Below are 12,109 nucleotides of genomic sequence, written 5' to 3' on the forward strand. Positions count from 1 at the left end.
AACTAGATCTACCGCAGAGCGGTACAAAATATGACCACCGCCCAGTCCAGCACATGTTTTCCACAAAAATAAGTCACGCTGAAAGGCATACAGTATATGATTCTAACTGTCTCACTGAATTGCATTATGCACACTCAATTATCACTGGTATCTGCTAGACAACAAGTACCAAAACATGATTAGTTCATAGATTTCACATGTAATATACATTTTATACAACCCCACCCCCATCTTGCCTGTTCATAATTCTGAGAAATTCTTGAATTGTATGCATGTGTGCGTGTACACGTTTATGTTTATGTGTGTGTGGGTATGTGGGTGGGTGTGTGTGCGTGCATGTGCTTGTGTGTTTGCCTGTTTATGTGCCTGTGTGTGTGCATGTGCATGCATGCATATATATGTCTACTGTGTGAGTATGTGTCATACGTAGGATTACTGTAAATGTATGTGTGTGCGTGTCTCTGTTTATGCACATGTGTGCCTATGGAATGGGTTTACATGACCCCTGGAGGCAAACATACGCAAAAAGTTGGTCATCCTAGGCCCTACGGTTCTCAAGATATTCACAAAAAACTATGTCTGCCCTACCCTCCTTTCGGGGGGTCCAGTCCAGCGGGGGGCCTACACCGGTCTTACAGTGTCCCGGGAATCCTTGACGGAAATTTGGACATGCGAAAAAGAAAAAAAAAAATCTGACTAAACCTGCGCTGCGGTCATAATTACATATAAACAACTAAAGTTAATGTATTATTATTTGTCATTTTTATCCTGCTGTGAAGTCTTGTTTCTAAGTTTTTGGCTTATTGTTTTGAGCGTAGACACATGGGTGATATTTCTTTATTTACAGTTTTTTCTCGATCGTTTTGATATTTGTGTCAACTCTGAAATCACGTTCTCAAAACAGTTAACACCAATGTCTGAACAAAAGCACTCTGGACAAAATGACACATTTTGCTTGCAAAAGGCTGTTACTCTCTCAAAACACTTAAAACATGCAGCAAAAGCAAATCTTGCCTTCAAACACTACAACTTGTTGCCAATTCAAAAACACTCTTTAAAGGTAAACTATGCAGTATTGGCAATTTCCTTACTGTTTTCTCGGTTTTTGCTTCTTTTTCGCTGGCTCTGTCATGACGAATGTCTGAGAAACTCCATCGCTACCTTTTTCTAGCCGGTGCCTGGCGTGTATGTGTATTTGAATGCAGTAAAGCAATTTGTTTCACTCGTTATACTTCCTGACACTGAGGCCGTCGGCCTGCCGGCCCACAGTTGCAAGGGTGGTTTTTCCGCTCACAGGCGCTAGGAAGCGAGACGGCCACCATTCAACCCGAAAAAAGTCATATAACCATTCCAATGACTCTAATGCTGTTAAATGAAGGTAAATGAAGCTAAAAGAAGCTAAAAAAACTTGCATATAAAGCTAAAAACCTGCATAGTGTGCCTTTAATCAATCATTACACACTGGACAACAAAATGCAAAATCTAGTTCTCAAAATGAGCATTTTTGCTATGTCTGTTCCATTCCGGTCGATTTCTTCTCCCTACAGTACTCCGTCTAGAATAGGTTGATTCACGCTCGTTTACTTCGGCAGTTGGGCAGCCGACCAACCAGCGAACAGAGGGCGTCCCTGAGAGCGATTACGTACCCAGGCATGGTGTTTCAATTACTACGTCCCCGCCCCTGATCTAAATTTCATCAGCAATGCCTTCTAGCCTGGAAACTATGCTATAGCCACAATTTTTCACCTCATAAAACACTTATTTGGAATAATGCTAACATTCTGATTAAAAACAAGTCCATATTTTTCTCTAAATGGTATGATCATGGAATCTACAATGTTATTTCTTTATTTGACAGATCTGGTGCAATTCTGACTTATGAACAATTTATGTCACGTCATAACTTCCCCGTCCCGTTTAGGAAATTTAGCTTGCTTATAAAGGCTATTCCAAAAGGATTAATCCAATTGATAAAGAATCATCTATCTTTTGGAGGAGATGATATAATACAACATAAGCTAGTTTTGAATGGGATAGATATAATGGACAGAAAGTTTAGTAATAAACATGTTCGCAAGGTCCTTCAGGTTAAAAATAGAATTACACCAAGGGGCAAGTTCTATTGGCAATCTGTTGTTCAGGACATCAACTGGCATAAAGCTTGGCTGTTACCTTATACATATTGTATCACTAATAAAATTAAGGAAGTTCACTTCAGAATTCTTCATAAGGTATATCCAGTGAATGTTAGCATAGCTAAATATGCAGATGTCAGTGCTATTTGTTCTTTTTGTGGTAATGAGGATGAAACACTGCAACACCTTTTTTTTTTATTGTAAGGAAACCACATTGTTTATCAACAACTTATCCAGGCATCTTTTTGACTCCTACTCTCTAACTATTAAAGATGTTTTGTTTTATTATGAAAACCCTGATAACAGCTCACTTGAATATGTTGTAAACTTCCTTATTTTGCACTCTAAATTTTTTCTCCATAAACGAAAATGGCAGAAGGCACGACCTTCCTTTTGTGCCTTTAAGGCAGAAGTAAACCTGCTCATCAGTTCACTCAGAGTGGTTAAAGACAACAAAAAAAACGACAGACTCCTATGTGTCCTTCACACAGTGTGGAATGACATTGTAATCATAACATATGATTTGTATTATGTCTTGTATTTATTTTCTCTTATAATATTATTTTATTTGTTTATTTATTTTTGTTGATGTTTTCCTTTATGTCTGTGTTCTACGGTCTCTAGTCTCATTTTTTGTATATACTGTTATTGCATTAATAAAAAAAAAAAATAAAAAAAAAATACGTCCCCGCCCCTGAAGCAGATCGCTTGGAATACATCAACGTAGGGAGCGAAAAGGACTTATACTTATGAAATCTTTGAGCAAATGTAAATAATAGTTTATCCTATTAACAGGAGTGTCATGAACGAAGTCACAGTGGAGTAGGATGTTATATCGTCAGCTAAACTTTAGTCATAGATGTTGTCACTTGAAATAGGCTACGAACGTACCCGAGTCAAACTGTAGTTTAGTATGCTACATGGTCGGGTCAAAATCGCTATTTTTCAAACACTAAGAAGGCTCGACATAATTTGAAACTTTGATCGAAGCATCATCAGTGTCTCTACATATGAACTCGAGCATTAAGAACATTGCTCGTGTAGGCCTACACATAGTTTACTAAAAAGAAAGATTTTGGACAACTCACTCCTTGCAAGATGGCAAGATGGTAGCAAGCAGAAAAAACAAGTGAGTTGTTCAAAACCTCTCTTTTAGTAAACTCACCAACAATGTTCTCAATGTGTACACCAACAATGTTCTCAATGCTCGAGTTCATGTGTAGAGACACTGATGATACTTCGATCAAAGTTTCACGTTGTGTCGAGCCTTCATAGTATTTGAAAAATAGCGATTTTGACGCGATTGTATCAAAAGTAGTAGCCCTATAGGAATCCCATTCAAAAGGTCATTTCACCCGAAAACGACAACGCATACAAGCTTAAAAGTGGCGATTTCATTTATATGAAAGTTTGACTTGGGTACATTCACAAAACACTATATGATGCATTTTGGCGAGAGTTACACAGATGAAATTGTTTGCTGATAAGATGCACCCGTACTTGTCATGGGCGTGCTGCAGAGAAACTTCTCAGAATGACGAAACGCCGGTTATTAGTGATTGGTTCAAAGCGGTTCAAAGGAACTCCAATGATTTTAAACCTCAAACTGTGCCCTCACATCCGGAAATAAACGAACGCCTATGGATCTAGGCCAGACTCTCTGCAAAGTATGAATACCTAGCAAGATACCGTAAATTTCATTGAACTACAACAGGGCTCTCAAGTGTCACGTATTGAGCGTGACAGTCACTCATTTCAGTCTTTTGTCACGCTCTCCCGCCACACATTGTATTCCTCACGCAGAAAAACTATTTATATATTTAGTATGCTACCTCAGCGCCCAACATGTCTCTGGCCGCGCCGCTCTCACCAAGCAGGAATCAAGCGCGTCTCCCCTGGAGTTGAGCCTGTCACTTATCAGCCAATCAAAAATAACGAGAGTGGCTACACAATAGCCAATCAGAAAATAGCACTATTGTATCCGGGTAAAATTTAACGCAACAACCAATGAAAAAACGCGTATCCTAGAATTGTTGAACGTGAGTTGTTGAACGTGAATTATTGAACGCGAACCTGTTTCGTTCACCTTGAAGCTTTGAGCATCAGTTCATGGTTTCAGCACAGAGTAAGTCATCTTTTAATGTTACAACAAATCCACAACTTGTTTGACACAAACAATGACAACGTGACTGCTAGAGAATGTTTCCCAGACAATTAGCATCAGTTGTTCATGACTGTCTGTGCTTAGCCAACAGTTTCACAGGCTGTTCATTGACAACACTTGCTCAGCCTATGCCAAGTCATAGCCTACTTTCGTTCACACGATGACTGACATATTGTCACATTCTAAACATCTCTCACTCCAAATAGGCTTAATCATTTTATTAGCACTAAACAAATTAAAGTGTATTGCATAGCCTATTGTTATAGGTCACTTTTAAAATCATCATACAATTATATCATGGCCATGGATGCATTAATCATTGCATCTGTATTCAAAAATGTCAGGTAAAAAGCAATTAAGCATCCTCTCATTCACCCTGAGAGGAAAGCCCCCTAAAAGGTCCAGGTTAGTGGATGCTCAGAGGTGGTGAAAAAGCCGATTATTGAATTGTCAGTGCCATGTGTCAAATCTTTTCTTTTGCAAATCTGAGCAATTATAAATTATACTTTTGCCCCATTTTGACTTAGAGGGCATTGCTCCTACATACTGTAGCCAATAATCAAATGCCTGCTCTCTTTTGGAAAGCTGAGACACTGTTGGAAAACAATTAGAATAACTGTGTGATGTAGCCTACTGACACAAAGTTACAAAGGCTAGATTATAATTTTCTTTTTCTACTAACAAGCATCTTTGAACTGACCACATTTCAGCCCTCTAGGTCTTGACTTGATATGACTTGAGTCCTAGCATTAGGTCTTGTCATGCTGTGTGCAAAAGTAGATCAATATAGAATGACAACATGAGTACTTTAGACCATTATTTGCCAAGATCATGCATTTTGTAAAATGCCCTATGAAAACTCCCCATAGGACTTTGGGTTATCCAAAATGCATACAGTTGGCTACTGGCAATCAAATGCCTACTGCATATGAACCCCTCATAAGCATAATCTTGGCCTTAAATGAAAGGTAATTCTCTGAAGTTTCATGCTTGCATTTGGATTGTAGACTTCAGGTTCTGATATAACTACACTACATATGGAATAATTACAAAAAATACAAATCTTTACCATTTCTATTTCAATTCAATTGGTGTGCATAAGATGGGCTATATTTCTGCACAACTAATATTGGATCAACTGTTGACTGACCTGGGGCTGGTGTATGCTAGCTGGTGATGCTAGTTGCGCGTGTAAATCCTCACACCCCTAACCTTAAGAACGGCTCTAACCGCTGAGTTGGAAGCTTGGGCTTTTCGGCATTCCGGTGTGTTGAGGTGGCGGGTTCGAGGGCCGTGAGTGGCGGACGAAAAAACCTCTGGAACATCTGAAGGAATATTATTAAACAGCAACAAAAAGTTGTAGTATTATTAATGAAACACCCCCATTCTAGCAACCCGTCTGACCAGCCACCCCTTTAACCCCCGGACGGGGGGGTGGGGGGGGGGATTGTCGACGAGGAATGTCACTCTTGCCTGTCCTCAAAACTTGAGAGCCCTGCTACAACTTGTAATTTTTCCTCGAAATAGACTTACAGTAAACACCTTTCGTACTGTTTTCTCCACCAAATAGGCAATACAGTACATTGTCTAAATGTGCATTAGATCCATACTTGCAAATAGCAACACAGAACAGACATCTCTTATGAATGATTGCTGATTGAAGAATTGTGCAAAGGAGTTTCACACAGGTGTATCAGAGATTCAGACTTATGCAAGGAATCTATACCACCTGTGCAAAGATGTTTTCCTTTTGTTTAGCATGGAAAAACAAATAGAGTTTGGGGCTTTTGATTGATACCTGTGTTTTGCAAAAGGGTGTGTGAAATGTGTGAAGCCAATGGAAATGTGTGAACACATTCACAAGAGATGACTTCTGCTGTGCAAAGAAAGTAGTCATGAAGACCAAGTGGGTTCCAGTTTACTTAAGCAGGTAAAAGCAATCGAGAAAAACTGTAATACATTAAGATGGCTGAAATTTTAGACATCCTTGGTTTTACATTGGGATGCACAAATCAAAGACAAAACATCATGCTGGTGGAAGACGTTATTGTATTACTTCTCATTCTATTTGTTTATTTATTCTTTATCACTGCTCAGTCATTGAAATCTTTTTCCTGATGTGAGACATGAAACACTGTGAAACACTGATGAAATTACAGGCAATAATAGATACAAATGTGTGAACTCCATTGCGAGCTTTCTCTGGTGTGAGACATGTGGTTATCTCCACAAATGCAATATTAGACTACCGGTAAGGTGCCTCAAATGCAATTTGGAGTCACACTGGTGGGGAGGTGCCATCCAAAACAAGTCTTGGCTTAAATTTATATAATTTACGCAGATGCAAATCCTGTTTCCATCAAGTAGCATACAGTTGTGTCAACACTCTCTCATTGTCATTCATCCTCACCAAATTTGTTTGTTATATGTATACTTGTTGCAGGGGCAGTTTTAATACAGGGATGGAAGTAGTTTTTAATTCGTGTTGGTACTAGCAGAGACTTTTTTTAATGAGAAGACACAGCACTCAAAAAATCCTCCATAGAAATGCATGGGGTTAGTTTGTAACGCCAATATGGCCGTTGTCTACACATATCCCACCCCTAACTCGGCAAAACGTCGACATGTGAATACATTGAGCCAATCATATGGTGTGTGTTGTGAAGACATCGTGCCAATTATGTGTTGTGAACTCGCTGCTGGTGTCGTGAAGCCTTGCGCACGCGCATTTCTGCCGAATAGGATGCCCTACGAGTGGCCCAAAAAGCGTTTGGCTGCTGAGTGGAGGGACTTGCCTAAAAGGACGTTGGTACTAGTCAATTCTAGTCACTTACATAGCAAATTTAAAAACAGTTGACCCAAAGGGCTTCACAAGTAAGGCTAACTTTACAAAATAAAACCAAATAGAATTAAAAAAGGTAAAAATAGCTTAGTTTTAGTTTCCCCTGCACTGTGGTTGTTGTACAACTTTCTTGTGTTCTGTTTGAATTCTTACACTGTTAAAAATGACCTTGTATTAATGAAAGGTATCAGATTTCACTCCTACATTGTACCTTTTTCTGCTTCTTGAAATCAAGACATTCCTCATAAAACCTGAAAAACTAAAACTAAAAGCAAAACTGAAACTAAACTTAGTACCGGTAATTATTTTGCACTTGTAAAACTAACAAAAACTAATCTGAAGTAAAATTCAGACTGAAATAAATAAAAATACAAACTAATGACAATTTCAAAACTATAATAACTCTATTTTCATGTTGAAAAAATCTTTACATGTTGTTTAATAGTGTGGGTGATGTGGATGCTAATTTTTGAAACAATCTCTTCCAGCATGACTGCACCTGAAAAAAATAAACATTATTGTTAACAATAATATAGAAATGAGAGTGAAATTTTGAAAGGTCATTGCCACAGCTATAATTTGGCCTTAGGCACAAGGCTGAGTGTTGAAGTAAATCCTTTGACCAGATCAGACCACTGCATAATTAACACTTACCTAATGCATACATTACATATAAACATTCATGGTGTGGATCTGTTGTAGAGATATTGTATAATGATCTAGAATATATCATGCATCATATATGCATATTGTATAATATCAGGTAGATGTACAGTACACAAAATAATAATACATGATTACAATATCGTAAATAACAAAAATTCAAGTCAGTTATGGCATGGCTGCCCTTGTACAGTGCAGAGTTGTAATTAAAGCCCTCTTGTGTAAGAATTTCTCCATGCTTCTTAGGTGTTATATAGCAACCAACGTCTCAAGCGCTGCTTCGTTTAGAACTACGGTACCCGTCACACATCAAAACTGACACTTCCGGACTTCCTAGGCGTGTCAAAACATCAACTTCTCTCTGAATAAGCAATAACAACATATTAAACCTTAGAACCCTAAGCTGTTTTTAAGGCATTTTCACTACCTTTATTGATAAGGATTTATTCTGGTCATTGTAAGTGCCACACACACATATTATATATTGTTTTTTTTTTTCAGCAGAGTCTAGGCTATCTAGAACTGCCATCATATAATGTATTAGTACTAGCATTTTTTTTATTTTTAAATAATTAAAATATAAAAAACGTATTATACAAATTCTTATATTTTGACATGTATCTCACCACAGCAAGCTCATAGCTCTACATGCTTGTTATGTGTGTGTAGGGCAGAGACTGTCCTGAATCTGGTAATATCATTGCCATGTTGGAGGGATTCTCCAATTTTATGATTTTAATGATATAATTTTGTGTACTACTACATTATTGCCATTGCTTGTGTGTGATGCCAATGAAACATTCTTTCGGACACAGAATAAATAGTTTCATTTTGCCTGTTAACCGAGCTAGCTGGCTAATTTTAGCACAGTAAACGGAAAGTGAATGGGAACGGCTAGTTATGTTCGCTAGCTAGGTAGCAGCTAAGGCCTTTGGTTAAACTGGTATATTGTTGCAAACTAACCTGAAATAACACACGTTCAGCAACTTTGTGGTAGTCTACTACTTCTAGCAAATCTATGTTAAGTTAGTTTGTCAACTGTCTCTGGGTCTAGAAACTAGTGATCAAGTGAGACGGTGACAGATCACAAACAAAGTTATTTGTTTCAATAACTTCAAAGCAGGGTTGTGCACAATTCGAATTGCAATTCTGCTTCCTGTTTGCTACCTCAATTGAAATGCAAGTGAAATTCAAGAATTGAATTGGAATTTAAGAGCCAGTTTCAATTCAATTCTGGAATTTTGCACAAGCCTGCTTCAAAGTTCAATGTCGGAATGTTAGGAAGACATATGACTTGTAGAAAATGAGTTTGTAACTTACATTAGTGAATGTAGGGAAGTTCTGCACATTAATCCAAGCTTAAGTTTTTTTTTTTTTCTATGCATGCAGAGACCAAAGACTGAGCTCTAGGCCTATTTTGCATGTGTCCCTTGCTGGCCACTGTTATTTTAAAAATGGCGCACGTACATGGAGAGTCAACACTCCGCTACATAGATGTAAATAAAGATTTCTAAGCCAATAGGAATGCTTTGAATTGGTGGTGGTTAAACATGAAACACATTTATGAATGAATAGGAAATGTTATTGTGTTAAGAAACAACTGAAAACGTTACACAGGGGGCCTTTAAAATGATCCAAAAGTCATCCAGGGAGCGCCTGTGGCCTTGTTTACCTCGGGATTGAAGACACAGTGAATGAGGAAGATGAAGGTTCCCTGCTGTGAGGTGAGGATGAGGAAGAGGAGGTCCACAACACTGCCATAGCCCATGTTGAAGAAGCCCAGGACCCATGGGGACGTGATGACCATAGACTGGACCAACACACGCACGGCCTGGCACCTGTGGAGGGTGTGAGAGGGAATGTGTATGTGTGAGAGGGAACAAATATGCATAAAGTTGCCTAAAAAGAGGAATGAAAAAAATGTATTCTGTAAATTGATCTTAATGCCTTAATCAATTAAGGAATAATTAGCCCCACATCATCACATACCCTTCACCATATCTAGAGATTGGCATGGGATACTTTCCATAAGATCATCTCTCAATGCAAATCAAACCAGCTATTAGGCTAACTGAAATAAAACCATGCCAATCTCTAGGTATGGTGAAGGCTGGGGCTGTTGTAAGTCCAAAGGCCAAGGGAACATTTTCAGGATGCATAGTATCCTGGATCCATAAAATAACTGGCCTTATTTATTTAAGATACATTATTTATTCACGAAGAAAATCGGTCCTTAAAGGTTGTATTTTTCCTATTTTTTTAAATTAAGGCATTAAGATCAATTTCCAAAAGATGATATATTGTTGTCATCAATAAAGACAAAAACAAACAAATAAAAAAAATATTGTCATCAGTATCAGGCAATGTGTTATTTTCCAGGATACCTGACATTTCTGATCTCCTCCGTAACAGAGGATGAGGATTCATTTGAAGACAGCAGGCAGATGCTGATGAAGATGGTGAACAACAGAATCAGGTTAACCTGAGGGGAGGGGGGGGGGCAATCAAATGATGATTACTGTCTTGCACAAGTACTCACTCATCACATCTCAGTCCAATGTGCAATGCCCATTGTTGTTTGCATTCTATGTACAATGTTTTTTCTTCATATTACTTGTTTGTTACTGTGTCCTGTCTTGTCTATATAGGTCTATATGCTAGGATAACTAATTCATCCAAAAATCTAATACAGCTACAGTGTAGCTACAAAATACTTTGCTACCGCTATAGTATTAAGACTGATCCGGGCAACAAAAAATCCTCCAGTACCACTAAAACCCCTTATAGAACAACTTTCACTTTGACAATAATTATATTTAACAACGGTACAGATAGATACTGTGTTGAATTGCCTTCCACTCACTGTAAAAACTGTCTGAATTCTGATTTACGAGGGAAAAAAGTACTCAGACAAATACTCTAAACTTGGAATTCAGAGAAATAAAGACGCAACCTTCTGCCCGTACCGTCACACTGGTGCACTGTAAAATCGAACAGCTATCCTTACTTAAAGTATAACTCACTTTTTGTCTTTTGCTGATTTTGTCTTTCAAGATTACTTCCCTAAAATGAGTGTAATTTAATGTTGAGGTGGAAAAATACACATGACCAGGGACGTGCACAGGGGGCTTGCTCAGGTTGCCCAGGCAACTGCCCATATGCCGTTCTTGACTCATGTTGCCCTTCCAATAGGGAAAATAAATAAATAAATTGTACGATGGATGCAGAATTTCACGTAGGCCTAAGATAAAAAGTTTGTTGGGGGGGGGGCTTTTTTCAGGTCAGAGCAACTGCCCCTCAAAATTCCTGTGCACGTCCCTGCACATGACCATTTAAGTCAAGTAAACTATACTTGAATTGCTTAAGTTTTGCTACACTGTGAAGTTAGTTAACCTTACTTACCCTGTTAGTTAACCTTAAGTTTTAAAAAAAAAAAATGAAAACCGATTGCCTTGAAATTACAGACTAATCTGGAATTGGAATTGCAAGTGCAAACAAATGCTTACTTAGTACACTACTGAGAATTTTTAAGTTGTGCTAACAAATGTAACATTTCCCACAATGAATTTCCAGAATCCCAGAGCCCCGACCCAAATATTTGTAAAGATATCACACATAAACCCTTACTGAAATGTATTTTTAAGTTACAATAACAAAGTGACAGTGACACTAAAGGTTATACATACTGTTGTTGTGTAATTTATGTTGATGTGTTACACTATCAAATAAATGCTTTGTGTAGAATAACAACACATTATACGGGGTGCTTTACCACTCTCTCTATACTGAAACTCTTTATACTAAAAAAACAATACCAACTATAGTACATATTAATCCTTACTAAAATTCAATCTTAAATTACAATAACAAAATGACAGTGACCTCAAAATTGTATGAGGTCACTCTCATTTTAGGCAAGTAATCTCATCAAAAGACAAAAACTGAGTTATCCGAAACTAAACATTCACTCACAGTGAAGGTGAAGTAAGCTGGCCCCAGCAGACTCCAGGATAAGCTGTCATATGTCCGCACGCCACACCTACACATGGAGGGGGGATGTGTCAAATAACATACTGAGGATTTCACACTCACTTTCCCTTTTATGATTTAACTTTTGCTGGTTTTACTGTATCATTAGGTAGTTCCTTTGCAACAGTTACACAAGTCGTCGAGAATGGGTTTAAAACAACTCTGGGGGTTACATGTTCAAAATGGATTGCAAAATGACCTTTCCTACTCATTCCTACTTTTGCCAGTTGATGTGATTTCTACGGAACCCTAGAGGGGTCATTGCAAGATATTTTT

The 12,109-nt window shown here is 38.1% G+C and overlaps 1 protein-coding gene across 2 annotated transcripts in view; it reads right to left on the reverse strand.

The window, feature by feature from the left end:
* Positions 1-6,999: 6,999 nt before the first annotated feature.
* The window catches only part of LOC121719393, a 97,435-nt gene continuing 92,325 nt past the window's right edge, over positions 7,000-12,109 (reverse strand). For both annotated transcript variants that reach the window (XM_042104943.1, XM_042104944.1), the window contains 4 exons: positions 11,777-11,843; positions 10,189-10,286; positions 9,477-9,642; positions 7,000-7,640 (listed from right to left, as the gene is read on the reverse strand). In XM_042104943.1, the coding sequence (XP_041960877.1) occupies positions 7,569-7,640; positions 9,477-9,642; positions 10,189-10,286; positions 11,777-11,843 (403 nt within the window). In that variant the 3' untranslated portion in view covers positions 7,000-7,568. The remainder of the gene's footprint in view (positions 7,641-9,476; positions 9,643-10,188; positions 10,287-11,776; positions 11,844-12,109) is intronic.

This window comes from Alosa sapidissima, chromosome 9 (genome assembly GCF_018492685.1).
Source record: "Alosa sapidissima isolate fAloSap1 chromosome 9, fAloSap1.pri, whole genome shotgun sequence".
Classification (NCBI taxonomy): domain Eukaryota; kingdom Metazoa; phylum Chordata; class Actinopteri; order Clupeiformes; family Clupeidae; genus Alosa; species Alosa sapidissima.